Genomic DNA, 18,640 nt, shown 5'->3' with positions numbered 1-18,640 from the left:
TTGTAATATTAGAATCAATTAAATTTCGTTCTATCATTTTCTCTTATTTAATTAAATAAAATGCTTCTTGTGAATTGGTATTAATGTACGAATATAGCTAGCAAAAAATTAAATAATTTTGAGATATTTCTTCTTCTTTAATTTGGATTGTTTCTAAATAATTTGTATATAAAATGTTGGCTTCTTTTTTTCAATAAAATGCATAATGAACTAAATTGATAATTGTCAAATTTGAGACAGTACTTATGAAAGCATCTGAAATTGGTAAATTAGAAATATCTAAATTACTTCATAAACAAGAAGGAATTAAAGTTAATTCTAATAATATTAATATATTTTATTTGAAATTTATTTTTATAGGAAAGAAATAATGAAATATCTAAATTCACAACTACATAAAAATGAAAAATTATACCAAAAACTAAAACACAAAATACATTTTTATTTCTAAATGTGTTTCGGAACATAATAACTCCGCTTTCTTTTCCATTATATTTATTTAAATAGTAATCTTGAAAATGAAATCTTCAACACGATGTTTTGAGTTCTAGAAAAATATTCTAACGAGACTAATTCATAATATTTGATCTATAGACTAAAACTATAATTAATTCATTTTGAATCTTCTATAGAATTTATTTTTCTATATTTTTTATGAATAAATCTAATTTATATATATTAATGTTTTTTGCAATATGATTTGTTTCTGGAATATTATTACTTATTGGCGACTCTATATAAAAAAGTAAACAAAATATTGATATCATCAGATAGATTACATATATTGCAAAAACCACATATTACATATGTCAAAACTTTGTAGAAGAGTTCGTAGTAGTTTTGAAATATTACATTTAATATTTATAATTGTTGCAATATCCAAATCATGTCTTACATTTTAAACACAACAAAGAAAATTTCAATATTTGTTTTAAAAAAAATATTTGAATGATCACCATAAAAAAGTTTGTTCAACGACATGATATGAAATAAAGCAAATGCAAAATTTTAATAAAATTGATGTCGTCTAATGGGTAGGGCACGCATTTCTTATTTGTAATCACTTCAATTTTGAATGTGAAAATGAGTAGCGTAATCAAGGTTCGATTCCTTGCATCAATATTTTTTCCATTTTTTGTTAAATTTTTTTTTGAAATTTCAAATTTCAAGTAAATCATTAAAAATTAAAAGAATGGAATGAAAGTACCAAATTTTTTTTTTAAAAAAGAAGAATATAAAGATCTCTATAACAACAAATAGCATTTACTGATTAATCAGAAAATCAATTCAACAAATAATAAATCTTTAAGCTATAAATTTTTATCTGTTTTCTGATCAAAAATATTGTGCTCAATAAGTGTCATCCATTGTTTAGTTGGTGTCTTAAATCTTTGGTTCAATTAAATCATTTTAATACTTCTAACGTCCTCATTCGACCGTTTATCCAATGTGTTCTGTCAAAAATTGAGAGGTTTAGTTTATAAACTCGATGTTTCATCACGGGGTCAAAAAAATCACACTCAGCCAAAAATTCAGTAACATATGTTTAAGAATCGGAGAATGCAAGAGCCGCGAGGAAGAGGTTGGGATAGTTCGTGAATGGATGGCCTCAGTGAAAGAGTCCATATCCAAGTCCACCAATAAAATATCCACCATTTATGAGAATGTCCTTTCTCTTCTCCATCTTTCTCTTCTTGGCTATGATATTTCATTTGGTGAGATTCATGCAGTAAATCTTACGCAAGATAGTCAAATGATGACCAAAGCCTTAGGGTATCTCGCGTGTTCCGCGTTATTAGATTCCCGGTCCGACATTCTTATCATGATAATTAATTCCATCCAACGTGATATGTCATCAAATCATCCAACATCAATGTCATTAGCACTCACAGCAATCTGTCACCTCGTCACAGCTGATCTTATTCCACCGGTCATTGGTTATGTTGGCCAAGCACTTACACATTCCGTTCCATTAATTCGTCAAAAGGCAGTTATGTGCTTACATTCATTCGTCAAGAAAGACCCGAGTTGTATCATCGAATACTTCCCCGAACTTGTTCGTCTTTTATCAGACCCCGATTTATCAATTGTCAATGCCGTCATCAATACCTTTTCGACACTCCTACAAAACACATTAAACATACGGCAGATATGCGACTTGTTGCCCGACGTCTGCCACATCGTCAACGCTATTCAGCAAGGCCAAGTGAAGACGGAGTACTTCCACCAGCGGCTCTACGCGCCGTTTATTTTAACGAACATCTTCCGACTTTTTCAGAGGATGGGACCACATGTGCCCCAAATCAATGAGGAGATCGTTACGTTGTTAGTGTACTCATTACAGAATGGGACTACTGAATGCTCAGCCACTACTTCTGTACTTTATGAAGCAGTTCGAACATGCATCAAGTTAAATATATTTGATATTCCACAATTACGTGGAGCTGTTTCATTGTTCATGTCTTCAGAAGATCAAAACCTTAACTTCATCGGGTTGGGATTATTACAGTCGATGCCTGATTTTGCGGATGAATTCCAAACGAAAATTATTGACTGCTTGGAACATCCGGATGCAACTATACGACTCCGTACATTAGGTCTGTTACATGCAATGGCTAATGAGAACAATGCGCAAATTATCATATTGAATATGTTGAAATTTTTCCAACGGACAAAGAATGAACGAATTCGAATCGAACTCATTGACCGAATCACGTCAATAGCTATGGAATATTCACCAACGCCATTATGGTTTGCGAAGACTATGGAACAGTTGTTTGTATTAGGCGGCGATAACATAAATCCAAACATAGCGTTTTCAGTGTTAAAACTTATTGAAGAGAATTGTGATGATGACATGAAACGAGAAATTGTTAATTTATATATTGATGTCGTCCAAAGTTATAAGAAGTTAAGTAATGTATTTGTCATTATCATATCGCGAATCATTGGGAAATATGCGAAGTTAAGTGATGAATATGACTTACAATATGTTTCTTTGTTATTATGTGATTTAATTGATGCATATGAAGGTGTTCGTGATTATATATTGAATTCACTTTTATTAATTATTGTTGATTTAGAAGATATACCTCAACAAGTTATCGATGTCTTTGAGAATTATAAACAATCGAAATCAATCATTGTACAAGAGATATGTATCGAAGCATTAATCTTATTAAGTTATAAAGAAACATTAATTACTTCGATTAAGAACAATGAAGTTAATGAAGATTTTGATCCTGAAATGCGATTTTTAGATGATTTTGTACAAGATGCAATAGAAAATAAAGGACTTAAAGAATATATTCCATTAGATGAACGTGAAACAGATTTATTAATTACTCCGAAGTCGACAATTAAATATTCATATAATCAATCAATACCAAATGTTTATGGAGATGACGCCAATAATGAACAAAGTAATGGTAATAAAGAAGAAGGAGATATCGCATTAAATACAAATGGAGTTAAAATGGTTTGGGGAGAGAATGGACTTACTGAAGGAAATGATATTAATGATTATAATGATATTTATAATGATAATAATAGTAATACTTATGAGAATACTCAAAAGGAACAAAAGAATTCGATATTTAAACAATTGTCATTAAAGAAATCTCAACAAAATCAAAATGATATTCGTAAAGAAAAGATGAAAGAATCATTATTTGGTAATACTAAACAACGTAATATTAAAAGACAAATTACAAATTATAATTATAATGAAAATAATGAACCAGAGAATTTATATAATACTAATTTCAAATATGGAGTTAGTTCTTATGGTGGTAATAATTTAACAGAAGAAGATTATCAAAGATTGGAACAAGTTAATAATGAAATGTCTAAACCTTTACCAAAACAAATCGAAGAATTTTTACAATTTTCTCCTTTAACTACTATATATGAAAGTGGAATATTAAAATGTTCAATATCAGCTAATAGTGGTACAATAATAATTGTCTTAAATAATCCAACAAAACAAACACCAATAGTTAATTTAAGTATAGATGTGAATGGTCCAAATGTATTAATTAAAGATATAATTACACATCCACAAGATATTTCATTATTACCTCCACAAAAGAATATATATTATATGACAACATTTAAATTCCCTCATAATATGAATGGTTTCCCTGAGTTTAAATTCGATTGCGTAATTAAATATAATAATAGTCAAATGACAAATTTACCTTTGCCTATAAATTTGGGTAATTTCATAATCCCGGAAAATTGTAATACTCAAAAATTCGGCCAATATTGGAAACAAGGCGGATCTGAATTGATTTATACGATAAATAGAAATAATAATAATGGTATAAGTTTGGATATGATATCGGCAACTTTAAATCAGGCATTACACGTGAAAACTGTGGAAAGAATAGGTGCAGAAGAAATATTTATAGGTTCTCTGTTTTCAACACCTTTCAAGATTTTGGTACACGTAAAGTTTAACATTAATAAAATCGATATAAAGGTGTTAACTAAGGCAAAGCCATTGACACAAGCGATTATTAATATGATACAAAACGAAATTCTTCAAACATAAATAAATTAAGTAGTTAAATTTGATGCAGAAACATCAAATTTTTTGTATTCAAAAATTGAGAGAAAATGAATTTTCAATAGAAAATAATCGTTGTGCTTCAAAATTAACGTTCGTTTTTCACACATTTCATAAGGATTATCTCAATCTCTTTTTGTTGTACAGCTTTGGCGATACTGATCCACAGGCAAATACAGAAAAATATGGTAAAAAACGAATTGTGACATGAAAAATGAACATTACTATATGACATCAGCATTAGTAAATGTTATAACAGTAAACGATGAAAAGAAGATCTCAAATTTCCACTAATGTCATGTCCATCACATCAAAAACAACAAAAATATATTATTGTTTCAGTCAATATTTTACCGATCCTTTATACTCTTCATTATACACATCATCCTTTACTGAGATGTTTAATATCCCATCCTTTGTTACCTCCAATAATATTGTAATTTGTGGTCGTTCTCTTGAACTTAATCCTCCCAATAACATTTCCCAAAGTAATGTATTGTCACTTGTGTATTCTGAGTCCCATGAACACTCTTATTCTTGCATTTCGTTGATATTCTTTTTTTGGTACAGCTACAATTGGCATTTGTTTATATGGGATTTGTTTGTATTTTGGTATTACAACACGCATTTTTTCACCTTCTTCTTCTATTCCAATGTTATGCGCTAAAATATTTTTAACTTCCTTTATTCCTCCGGGAGCATTTAGTTTATTTTCTTGCTGTGTTTGAACTGTTTTAGCATATAGTGATGCGCCCATAGCTACAGCTAATGATCATAGTATAAAATACATCAATCTTACATACCGGCGCTTTGCCAAAGAATTCACTTAATAGTTTTTTGATATATAATATTTTTGATGAGCCGCCAGCAAGAAGAACTTCATCAATTCCCGATTTTTCTAATTTGAGGTCCCGAAGTAAATCTTTGACTGAAATATATCTTGATTTATCTGATTGAAATCAGAAAGTGAGAGATCACATTTAAAGTTTTCCATATTAAGTTATTAGATTTTTTGGGTAATTTAATAAATGTATAAAAAATGATTCATTGAATTCTCATGTTTCTTAAAAACTGCCTTAAAATATTATTTTATTTATAAATTCAAAAATTTTTAAATATGTTTATAACTTCTTTTTAAACACATAAAAAGATTACAAATATTATTTTGAGCTTTCAAATATTCGGAAAAAATCATAAACAAAACTAATAAACGTCAGATCTCTTATTTGGATTCTTATTAAGTAATTTCATTATTTCATTAGCATCTTCTTCTGAAACATTTTTCAATAGGACTTGAATATCTTCATCTAAAATATCCGAAACTTTATACATTATGAACAGTTTAATAATTTCAATATCATTTGTCATAAAAAGTGCTTTATCCGCAATATTAAATAAAACAAATAAATATCTTTAGCATTAACATCAATTCCTTCATGTTTAATAAGCAATTTGACTATTTCTGTATGACCATTTGAAGATGCCCAAATAAGTGATGTTTTAAATAATTTAAATTATTTCCAAATATTATTTTGAAATATCATATTATTAAAACAAATATTAAATAAAACAAATAAATAGATTTCGTGTTAACATCAAATTCTTCTTGTTCAAGAATGATTTTAAGAATTTCTATACGGTAATTATTGATAACATCGTCAAAAACAATTTTATTTGATTTAAAAATATTATATTGAAATAACAACAAAATAATTAAATAAATAATATATAAAATAAAAAAAATATCGTTATCATTCATATCAAATCCTTCGTGTTCAAGAAGTAACTTAAATTTTTTGGCATTGCCACCTAACGCTGCCATCATAAGTGGTGTTATATATAATATAAATAAATATTAAACATGAACTTGAAACGCATAATTTTATTTATAAATACCAAATATGAATAAATAAATGTTTCTTAACTTAAGATTAATGTTATTTTGTTGTAAAAGGAATTTAATGGATTCATAATTTCCATATCTACATGCTTCCATAATAGCAGTCTTAAATAATTTAAAAAAATATTAAATATCTAAAAAAAAACATTCAGAATTAAGGAAGAACTTGATGCATTTGTGGGATTATGAATGATGTTTTAAACCAAGTAAATAGGTAAAAATAACTCCAAAAATTAAAAGCAAAATTTAAATCTTGAAAAACAACAAAAAGATAAAACAAATAGTTTTAGCATTTATATTAATTTTCTTATTAAGAAGAAATTTAACAATTCTTGATTTATCGTTTCTGCATGCTTTCATGAGATATGTTTCAAATGCAATCAGAAAAATCCAATGATTACAAATAAACAAGAAAAAAATCAAAACAACGAGAAATATATTAAATAATTATTTTTTTTATAAATGTTTACAAGTTTATGATCAAGTATAAATTGAGCAACATCATAATTCCGTAATTCTATAAATTTACTAACTGATAATTTTTTCTTTGCATAAAGATATAAAACGTTATATATATTCATAGATAAAGCAGGAATTTCGCACAAAATTTTCTCTTTAACATTATTACTTTCAGTAAAGTTCGTTTCTACAAATTCTATAAGTTCATAATTACAAAATTCGAGACATTTACTTTCTAAAAGAGTTTGTGTTATACCAATATCAGGCGCAAGTTTATTTTCATAAAGGTAATGAAAAACATCATTTCGATGAAACATAATTGCTGCTTCATATGCACCTTCAAATGATGAATGATTTTGTTCACATAAATGAATGATTTCTTCATTTCCACCTGCAACTGCATATTTACCTGTATTTTCTACTTCTACACCATTCATAAGTAAATATTTAAAACATTTAACTGAAGAAAAAAATGCTGCATAATCAATTAATGAAACATATTTTTGATTAATAAATGAACATCTTTCATAAAGTGATGGTTTAATTGTTTGATTAAAATTAAAACCATTTTGTGATGATATTTCTTGAAGTTTTTCGATTTCATCATTCCGAATTATTGTTGCTATTTCATCCGGATTGACTCCTTCTTTAACATATTTCTTATGAAGTGCAAAATCATCTTCCATAAAAGAATCAATATCATCTAAATTAACACAAGATTTATTTACTAATAATCTAATGATATGTTCATATTCATATTTGTCTTTGTACTGAATGAAATAAAAAGAATCACTATTTTCTAGAATCGTTAAATCAGTTAAATTATTATCAATCATCTGTAACAACAAGATATTTGATTCTTGCGTATTTAAATCTAAAAGAAATTGTGAAAAAATATTCAGAATTTGAGTTTCTTCTTTAATATTTTCTTCTTTTGATTGAATAACTTTTAATAAATCAAAACAAAGTTCTGCCTTTTCAATGTTGATTATAAGATATGAATAAATAATCTGACAAATTGCATAATTAAAAGAAAAGGGATATTTATTATCAAAAATTTCGACTAACAAATCGGCACAATTTTCAATACAGTTGGGATTTATACTGAAAATTATTTGGTATAATGATTTAAGAAGCTGTAGGGGATTAACACAATGTTTGTTCCTTTTCAAAAAAAAAAAAGAACCTGTCAAATATTTGCTATCAATTAATTTTTAATTGAATAAAAAGGAGTTTGTCAAACAATGGTTGTATCACTTACAATTTTATAAGTAAAATATTTTTAATGAAAGTAAGTGTCTAGCCTTTCCAACGCGCAATGGATATGAAAATATTTGCAAATATTATTCATATTTAGTTAATCAAAATTCTACCCGAATATAATCAAATCCGACAGTCGGATATCACTTTACATATTGCACAGAATGAAATCTATGTAAACATTGGATTTATTAATGATAGAAATTTTAATATTTCAAAAAATGATTATTTGAAACAAAGCAAAAATTAATTGCAACATCCCCCATTATTACTTTTTTGAGGTGCATTATTTAGTGCAACAGCAGAAGGGAAGTATGATATTTCTTTTTGTGAAATTACTGACATGATATAATCAAGAAGTTCTTGAATTCCTGTTCCACTACATGCTGACGTTGCAATAAATTTAAGGCCTTTAACTTTACACCATTTTTCAGCCTCGTCTAGATTAACTCTTTCTTGAGATGTTTCATACAAATCTAACTTATTGCCCACGACAACAATTATTGCCCCAGGTTGCGCAAGGCCTGAAAATTCATCGATCCATGAACTTAATGAATTGAATGATTCTCTACAAACTAAATCAAATACTAAAATTCCTCCAGTAGCGTTATGGTAATAAACACTGTTGAGCGCACGATAACGCTCTGCTCCAGCTGTGTCCCATATTTGAATATCTTGACTATGCTCATTATCTGGGTCTCCTTTTAATACAAAAAAAGATGTTGACACTGTTGGTACAGTATCTGATTTCCAGTTATTTTTACATAAGCGTTCTACGATTGATGTTTTACCAACAGCAGAATCGCCAATCATGACGACTCTTGGGATTTGAGGTTGCATCTAATGCCACTTTTTAAAACGAAACCGTTAATGTCATAACAAGTGAAAATAAACTTTTGAAATTTCTAACGTTCTACTTTCCGAGGAGGTTCCACAATTTTTTAAATAATTCATCGAATTATACATATATGATTTGTTTATTTTCACTTAGTTCGGATAACAATTGACAATAATGATATTCTCTACATGTAAACAAATATAATTAGGAGATTATAACGATTTAAAGTGGGCGAAAAAGTGTCAATAAACCACATCATGGTCAACTTTTTGTTTATGAGATTATCGTTTTTTCTTTGTCAATACATTGATATAATAATCGTTATGTAAAGCAGTCATTATATTCGAAATTGCCAAAAGCACTTTAAACGTGCTCGGATAAATAAACGGTCAAAAACTGTACGTTAATTTTGAAAAATGAATGTTTTCTCAATGGATATTAAAGCATTCGTAAACTCAAAGGTTGTTAATCATTATAAAGCATACCTGCTGTTAACAATGGTTCCTTCAAGGTGATGAGTCATATTCATCCAAAGATGAAGTGAAAAGTTCAAATAATTTTTTCTCAAGGTAAATTTGATTTCTAACCAATTAACGGCAATCACGACAACACCGAATGCACCCACAATAGCACATTTAATTTAAAAAAAATTCACAAGACAATTTTCTGAAAATCGTATAAATTTAACATTAATTTATGTATAAAAAAAATTAAAAAATCTGTCTTCTGAAATTTTAGAAAATTAAATAGAAGTTATTACCTACTAATCAGATTTTTATTTATATAATTATGGCTGTTTCAAATCAATTTTTAATTTTTCAGCATGATTTCTATACTTTACATCATATTTGTGTGTTTTACTCGAAGTGTCAGATCGACAAAAATTGACGGTTATTCGTTACTCTCAAGTCAATTGCTTTCGATTTTTTCACCAATGTGATGACATCACTCTTATGAACAAGGTTGGGCTCTGATATATCGATAAACCGCTGATAAATGTCAAAACCGTTATCGATATTTTATCGATATTCTATCGTTATCAGTCGATATTTATCAGCTGATAAAAATATCAGATTTTATCGATATTATCCTGATAAAAAAAGTGACGAACTTGTATTCAAATTTCTTGTATCGTAATCGACGATAGCATTCAAATAAAAATCAATAAAACTAAAACTTCTCATGAATAATTATGAATATCCAAACTATTTTGATTATAAATAATTTACCAATAATATTTAGAATATAATTATGCATAATATTAAAATTTAGTGTGAATGATAATTGATATATTTTTTTCGAAACTCAGTCTAAACTTATAATACCGTTAATAAACAAGCATTCAAACACTGTGGATGGAACTCAAAATGCATTAAGAATATATAAATTGGTAAATTATATCAAATGCAATTTTATTTGACTATATTTATAGTATTCTTCAATAAGTTTTCCGAACGATACACTTTTTTAGGCCAATAACCCTCGCACTTATATTAAAAAGTTCTATCGTTTGGGGAACTTATTGAAGAATTCAAAATTTATTTGTTTTTTTTAGTAGTTGGTATGATCCCCATTATTGCGAATAACTTGTTGCAGTCTGTCTTGCATAGAGTTTGCAAGATTTTGAAGCATTTCAGGGGAGATGCTATCCCAGACTTCGAATATCGCAGCACATGGCTCATCAATGGTTTTCGGCTTAAGTTCATGAACTTTTCTTTTCATAATCGCCCATAGATTCTCAATTGGATTGAAATCTGGGTTCATTGAAATCTAGTCTACTAGAATGTTAACGTACATTCTTAAGTAATATATAGTGTCTCTGCAAGTATGAGCGGTTGCTCCATCTTGCATTAAAATCCAACCTTTGATTCCATAGACTTCATTCATATGCGGTATCAAACCGCTTCCATCTATCAGTTCGTCTACATAGGAAACATGGTCAATGGTCCCTTTTTCACTAATGATGAGGTTTGTTTTGACTTGGGAAGATATCCCACCAAACACCAAAACCTTATCTGGGAATTTTTTTTCAGTAACTATAACTCCAGGACATTTCTCGCCTTTTTTTCGATAAAGAGGTCGATGATCCTCGTTGAGCCAAAAATAGCTTTCATCTGTGAACAGCACTTTTGTCCAGTCGGTTCCAAGCTGCAAATGCTTTTGTGCAAACGATAAACTGTCGCTTTTCTGTTTCTCTGTAAGTGCAAATGAAATCAATGGGTAGCTGAATCGATATTCTAGAATCTTTCTTGCTCTCATGATGGTAGATTCGCTTATATTGTTGTTGAATTTTCCAGATTGATTAGCAAAGACTGATAACGAAAGATTTGATAATCGTGGATTTGCTTTCGTCATATCATCAACAAATTCCAGGAGTTTTGTTGTAATCTTCGTCGGGGCTTCAAGTTTTGTTTTTTGAAAGCAAATGTCTTCCCCATCTTTAATCATTTTTCGAACCAATTTTACAGTCTTGTGGTCATGACCAGTCATCCGTTTAATGTCCGTATCTGAATACCCTAGGTATATCCATTTTGCTATTTCCTGCCTTCTTTTTATTGTTGTTTTTGTCGCCAGCATGTTCCTTGTCTGCGGAAGTTATTTGATAGCTTTACGTGGGAAACTTATTGTAGAATACTTTACATTAATTTAAATCGTTTTATATGAGGGCTGATAATTATATTCAATTTCATCATATGAAATTTGCAATATTAGCATTATGTCAAAGTACGTTTTGAGCAAAGCGATAATTATTTTAATGAAATAATCAAAAAGTAGATATTTTAAAAAGTAACAACAAGTAATAGTACACTAAAATACTACCGACCGATACCACTTTTTGAAAAAATGTGGAGTTTCGCGATGTTTGAAATTGATTATTAATCGCAAATGCACTAAATGTGTGACCACAATTAGACTACTTTATCTTGATAGCATTCTCATTAATGCTTATAAATTTTCGAAAATCAATTTTATGAATATACCATTTGAATAAGATAGAAAATATAACCTCCTTAGATTGTAATTACTATCAGTTTGATTTAGCATAAATATATATCCATTTTCACAAGATATTTTTATTTTTATGATGAAATTTTAAATACTATCGTTCAGAACGATATGAAAATTTTGAATGCATATTGTCACTTTTTTATCAGTATAATATCGATAAATATCGATAAAACCGTTTATTTTATCCTTTCACACGAGGGAGAAGTGGGCAAAAATACAAATTAAATATGAAAAAGTGATCAGTGGGCAAAATACATCACATTGAAAAAGTGATAATTATTTATTCAAATTTTGACGTAAATTTGTCAATTTCCCACTTTTTCATAATTAAACTTATTTTTGCTTATTTTTTCTTACAACTCTATTCAGATTTCATATCACAATCTTTCATGGATACAAAAAAAGAAAAGCAATCCACAAAATTAAACTATATGAAAATGCTTCAAAATATCCAAAGTGTTATTTTTTCTCTGAATAAAGTAAACATAATGCAAACTGTTAATTTGTTCGTTGACTTTTATGATCATAACTACACTTACTCTTTTAACCTTATGGTTAGCCAAATTATTTATTCATTATTGGTTACAAAATATGTAAATGATGTTGATATATATTTAAATTGTTTAATAGCAATTCAAACAAAAGAAGAAGAAATCAATTCTAATAATTCTAAAATTTTAGAAATATTTGGTAATTATATAAATGGAAATAACTCACAAGAATCACTTTATTTAATTCAAAAAATGATTGAAAGAAATTTAATTGATAAAAATATCATTAAAAGCAAAATATCAAAATATTTTGCGCATTATAAAACAGAAAAAGAAAATAAAGTAATATATAATGATGAATTTTGTCAAGCTTTTTTAGAAAATTTCGAAGAACTTTCAAAGAACAATTTTGAACTTCATAAGAAATTAATTGAAGAAGGCCATAATCCAAGTGAAATAGCGAAAATAATTCGAAATGATGAAATAGAAAAACTTCAAGAGATATCTTCACAAAATAATTTTAATTTTAATCAACATATTCAACCATCTCTTTATGAAAGGTGTTCATTTGTTAATCAAGTTTATCCTTATGTTACATTAATTGATTATGCAGCATTTTTTTCATCAGTCAAATGTTTTAAATATTTACTTATGAATGGTGCAAAAGTAGAAAATACAGGTAAATATGCAGTTGCAGGTGGAAATGAAGAGATCATTCATTTATGTGAACAAAATCATTCATCATTTGAAGATGCATATGAAGCAGCAATTATGTTTCATCGAAATGATGTTTTTCGTTATATATCTGAAATTGTTAGAATGAACAATTTAGAGGAGTTAGGAAAGAAATGTATATCATATCATAACTATGAAATTTTATCATTTTTAATTGGAAGAGGAATGAAAATCACAAATGATATTATCAACGAATCAGCAACAATAGGGAATATATTTCTTATAAAATATTTTGTTAAAGAACATGAAATTCCAGAAGATATTTTAGTTTATTCATCAAAATCAGGAAATATTGAACTTATTAAATATATTTTTGATCATAAACAAATTGATATCAATGCAAAAGGTATTTATTTATAATATTTGAAATTTATTATAATAATTTCATAATTCAAAATAATATTTGGAAGTTATTTATGTCATTTGAAACAGCACTTATGTTAGCATCTGAAAATGGTCACATAGAAATCGTTAAATTGCTTCTTGAACAAAAAGGAATTGATATTAATACTGAAGATATTTATTTGTTTTAAATAGTATTTATATTAATAATTTTGTATTTCAAAATAATATTTGGAAGTTATTTAAATTATTTGAAACAGCACTTATAAAAGCATCTGCTAAAGGTCATGCAGTTGTTGTTAAATTACTTCTCGAACAAGAAGGAATTGATATCAATGCTGAAGATGTTTATTTGTTTTCTTTAGTATTTATTTTAATAATTTTATATTTCAAAATAATACTTGGAAATTATTTAAATTATTTGAAACAGCACTTATACTTGCGACTATAAATAGTCATGCAGAAATAGTTAAAATGCTTCTTGAAAAAAATGGAATTAATATCAATGCTGAAAATATATGCTTGTTTTATTTGGTGTTTATTATAATAATTTTATATTTCAAAAGAATAATTGGAAATTATTAATAGAATATGAGACAGCACTTATGTTTGCATCAGCAACTGGCAACATAGAAATATTCAAAATGCTTCTTGAACAAGAAGGAATTAACATCAATGCCAAAAATATTTAAATATTTTATTTGAAATTTGTTATAATATTTTGGAATTTTACAACAATATTTGGAGATCATTCAAATCAAATGAAACAGCACTTATGCGTGCAAAAGAGTTTAATCATACAGAAATTGTTCAGTTACTTCTTAATCGAAATGGAAATGAACAATTTACTTAAATTTTAAATAAAGAATTACAAATATAACTAACACTTTACTTACAATAAATTGCCAATTGACAACTCTCAAACTAAGAAAACTGGAACAACAACTTCGGCGTTCCGGCGTGTCGTGTTAACTTTGTTATTCTTGTTCTCTGTTGTGTTCTTTTCTGTTCTTTTCGTGGACTTTGATTCTGCTCCAGCTTCGGAAGTTGTCTTGCGGAGTTCGTTGTCTCTTTCATTGGCGCTGTTACAATTGGATGCAATGGACGCGTTGAAGCAGATTCTCTTGTTTTCTTTGTGCGGATGATCTCGGACTTTGTGATCACCTTTTTAGTAACATTCGATTTCATCGAAATGAATGTAACTTCTGTACGTAACAACCATTTTAATGGTGGAAATGTTTTGGCTTCATAATTCATGGGACTATGAATGACTAATACACCGGCTTCATTACCAACCATCCCACAATAATTAGAGGCACTGAAAACTGTCACAAGGCGGCCATCAAAATGATACTTACACCCATTAAAAACACATTCATGGCCTCGAACAAGCATCTCAATTTTACTGGACGATAGAAACGATTTCAATGCTTTACACCCAAAAGTGTACCCTGAGCCTCGACTTGACACTTCGAAGTCATCAATGTTATCTGTTGGATCACTCCACACAAGTGAATCTATAAAATCTCCTGTGAACTCAGAAATAGGTCGTTTGACTGAACGAATCTGATCAACATTATTAAGATTAGGATCAAGACCTCCATGAATGCAGAGGATCTGTTTGTCAATGAGAGCTGCAAGTGGAATGTATTCAAATGTTTGTATTGAAAGATAATATAATAACATATCTCCAAAAAAAGCAAACATTTGACTGAGAAAACCACATTGGCTACAAAGGGTTGCAAATTCGTGGTTGCCACGAATGATAAAAACTCGTGTAGGAAATAATACTTTCAATAAAAAAACGATTATAAGAGTTTCAATTGAAAACTCTCCTCTGTCAATAAGATCCCCTAAAAATACATAACGAATAGGTCCTGGTAACCCAAAGTTTTGGATAATGCGTAAGAGATCAAGAAGATGTCCATGAATGTCACCAACAATAATACAAGGAGACCTAATTTCAAGCATTGTAGACTCTGCCATAAAAAGATTTTTGACTTCTTGGAAAAGTTTTTGAAGTAAATCTTGTTCAGGAATAGGAAGAATTAATTGTTTTTCTTTTTCTGCATACTTCATTATATCTGATTCGCAAACACTAAGGTATGCATCAAGAAGGGCTCTATATTTTGGAATATTTGGGTTGATTTTCATTTGATTTTGCTTGGCTTCTTGGTTGATAATCAACCCACTTTTTCAATTGAAATATTTCTTGTCTAAATTGAAATACGATTAAACAACAGGATGCCCCATTTTACAGTTCTGACACTTTTTTGTATAAATAACTCACTTGAGTGTTATTTTGAACATCTCTGAAATGCTCAGTAAGAAAAAATTCACTACAATAAAAAATTTGTTGAACAAAAATTACCTTATCTGAAATTTCATTAAATCCATTTCTTCTAATAAAATTAAAAATAAATTAAGAATCGTATGAACTTTCAAACATTAAAAATATAGAAAAATATATTGTTTTTAGGAAGATTATTAATTGGATAATGCAAATATTTGGATCATTGAGATCAATATCCTTCCACCCAAGAAAGATATTTGCATATTAATTTCATTATGCTCATTCGAAGCAGCAATCATGATTGCTGTAATTCTTGCTTTATTTGAATACCTGATATAATCTTAAAACATCAAATTAATAAAATAATCTTCGAATAAAATATTTAAATTACTTTTAAATTAACATCGATTTGGTCATGTTTTAAAAGTATTTTTGCAATATCAATGAAACCTTCTGTCAATTCAAGGAAATTTTTAGGACTATAAAAATTTCGCAATGAACTTTTAACAAATTAAACTTAAAATTACATAGAACAAGTGATGTTTAATTGAAATTTCGGCATCAAAGACCTCATAGAATATTTTGAATTAATGCATTGAAATATTTTTTCTGATAGTTCGTTCGCAGTTTATTGAGCGCCAAAAAACCATTTCTTCTAAAACATGTTTCTCGGACTTATCAAATGATTGGACTTCACGAAGATTTATAGAAAATAATGAAAGAACCTTTTTGTTTACCAAGAGCTAAATATGAACGCCGCTTTAAACACAAAAGTATTTAACAAAATATTATACTTGCTGATTTAGTTAACTATCTACCATAGTGTTTTAAAATTGATTGTCACTCGTTTTCAGACCAAAACAAGGCTTTGAAGAGCCAAAGATAATTGTATTATCACCAAATCTGAATATTTCAAAGCTTTTATATACTATTTTATTAGAATGGAAATATTTATTTATCTTCCTTGAGCTTTCTGTTCTTTTTATCGTGCAATGAATGCATTTGTCATTGAAAGTATATTACTAAATCTCAAAACTATGTATTGAAACAAAAATATTTGTTATTCACCTTCGATGTTTATTCATATGTGAAAGACTTTAAGAATGTGTATCACTGTTACCCTGTCGTTGGCTTTTATCCCTCTTTTCCTTAAACTTAATCCCAACACTCCAACAAGAAATTCTAATATGAGCAATATTAGTTATTGAAGCAGTTTGCTCATTATTTGATCCCCACTGCGCAAACTCATTCATAACAATATCAATTGCATCATGTTTATCAATTTTATACATCACCTTCAGTTCGCGAACCACTTTCCAGAATTCTTCTTTGGCATATTTTGTATTTGGACCCTCATATACGAAGCTTGAAACCTTGTGAGAAATTTCTTCATCATTAGATTCTAATGGCATTTTTGTTGTATCTATTTCATTTGATATTCTCGGAAGATTTCTTACTTTTTGTGTTTCTATTAATTTTACTTCATTTATTTGTGAATAAGATTCTATAATAAGCTCTGATGGTGATGGTGCTCTATTGAATATATTATTAAAAATTTCATGTATACATGGAAATCTCACATATGAGATACTTGAATAATAATCATTCCAACCACACTCACAATGATCTAATGAATACTTAGAAAGATCCCATCCTTTTGTTATTGCTGTGAATTTAAATTGCGAATATTTCCAAAATCGATCCTTTATTGTTCGTCCATGAACTTCTCCTTGTTTTGTATATTTTTTAATTATCATTTTAGTAATGCCTATTACTCTATCCAAAAAATTATTTCAAATACACACACACACACAGCGCTATGTGAGCTTCGTGCTACGCACTCGCTCCCACCCGCGCTACATAAACTAAAGGATGAACGGCTAAAATCGATTGAATTATCATAAATCGGTTGGTTTTGATTGAAAGTAATAAAATATATTTAAATTCATGATGACATTTATATTTAAAATGTGTGATGCATGAATCCGGCTGAGTTGTTGTTGTTAATCCTATGTGGAAAGTTGTTATTAACTGAGGTTGTGAATGTAAAAAGTACTGTTTAAAATTTCGAGGGTTAACTTTAACCAAAAAGTGAACCCTCAACGAAACGGAGAAAATGAGCATTTTTTGAAGGCTTTAACGCAAAAGTTGACGGTTGATTTATCGGAAAGAATTTAATGTTAATTCTCTGTCGAAAGTTGTAAATTCTATGTGGATTTTAGTGTTTTGAACTTAAAAAGTACCGTTAAAATTTTGAGGGTTAACTTTAACCAAAAAGTGAACCCTCAACGAATCGGAGAAAATAAGCATTTTTTTTTTTTTTTTAACGCAAAAAGAATATGACAAAAAAATAAATTATTTAAACTAAGTTTTATAATAATCCGTAAAGTTTCATGAATTTTTTATAACGTACTTGTACTTTTTTATGATTCACGTCATACGCTCTAACAAATGCCAAACCGCGCTTATCATAACAGATTGTTAATTTTCTAAATTTAATGTCGTTCCAGAAGAAGAAAGAATCAAGCTCAGGATCATAATAATAATCTTTAAATTTATGGTTACCGTATTCTAAAATTTCAATTGAATCTTCATTGATTTCGTCGAAGAATTCAAAAGCTCTATCGCTATATGAAGAAGTATTTTTTAGATTTTCTGACTGATAAACCCAACGGAGATTTGAAACGTGATTGTTTGAACGATTGTGATCTATATGATCTATAAAAGGTTTGTCATCAGGATT

The 18,640-nt window shown here is 28.3% G+C and overlaps 4 protein-coding genes across 4 annotated transcripts; 1 reads left to right on the top strand and 3 right to left on the bottom strand.

Moving 5' to 3' along the window:
• Positions 1-1,603: 1,603 nt before the first annotated feature.
• Positions 1,604-4,555, top strand: GO595_002343 (Adaptin N terminal region family protein; the record flags this gene model as incomplete). Its single annotated transcript, XM_067915242.1, has 1 exon — positions 1,604-4,555. One exon carries the CDS (start codon positions 1,604-1,606, stop codon positions 4,553-4,555), a length of 2,952 nt encoding a protein of 983 aa, XP_067777460.1.
• A 3,880-nt stretch (positions 4,556-8,435) lies between these two features.
• Positions 8,436-9,029, bottom strand: GO595_002342 (small GTP-binding protein; the record flags this gene model as incomplete). The annotated part of the gene is made up of 1 exon (XM_067915241.1): positions 8,436-9,029. One exon carries the CDS (start codon positions 9,027-9,029, stop codon positions 8,436-8,438), a length of 594 nt encoding a protein of 197 aa, XP_067777459.1.
• A 1,768-nt stretch (positions 9,030-10,797) lies between these two features.
• GO595_002341 (Transposable element Tcb2 transposase) lies at positions 10,798-11,475 on the bottom strand (the record flags this gene model as incomplete). Its single annotated transcript, XM_067915240.1, has 1 exon — positions 10,798-11,475. One exon carries the CDS (start codon positions 11,473-11,475, stop codon positions 10,798-10,800), a length of 678 nt encoding a protein of 225 aa, XP_067777458.1.
• A 3,053-nt stretch (positions 11,476-14,528) lies between these two features.
• GO595_002340 (Ser/Thr protein phosphatase) lies at positions 14,529-15,758 on the bottom strand (the record flags this gene model as incomplete). The annotated part of the gene is made up of 1 exon (XM_067915239.1): positions 14,529-15,758. The coding sequence occupies one exon, from the start codon at positions 15,756-15,758 to the stop codon at positions 14,529-14,531; it is 1,230 nt and encodes a 409-aa protein (XP_067777457.1).
• Positions 15,759-18,640: the final 2,882 nt, after the last annotated feature.

This window comes from Histomonas meleagridis (genome assembly GCF_020186115.1).
Source record: "Histomonas meleagridis strain 2922-C6/04-10x chromosome Unknown contig_177, whole genome shotgun sequence".
Lineage (NCBI taxonomy): Eukaryota > Parabasalia > Tritrichomonadida > Dientamoebidae > Histomonas > Histomonas meleagridis.
Note: the sequence above shows the minus strand (reverse complement) of the source record. Positions and strands in the feature narration are given on the sequence as shown.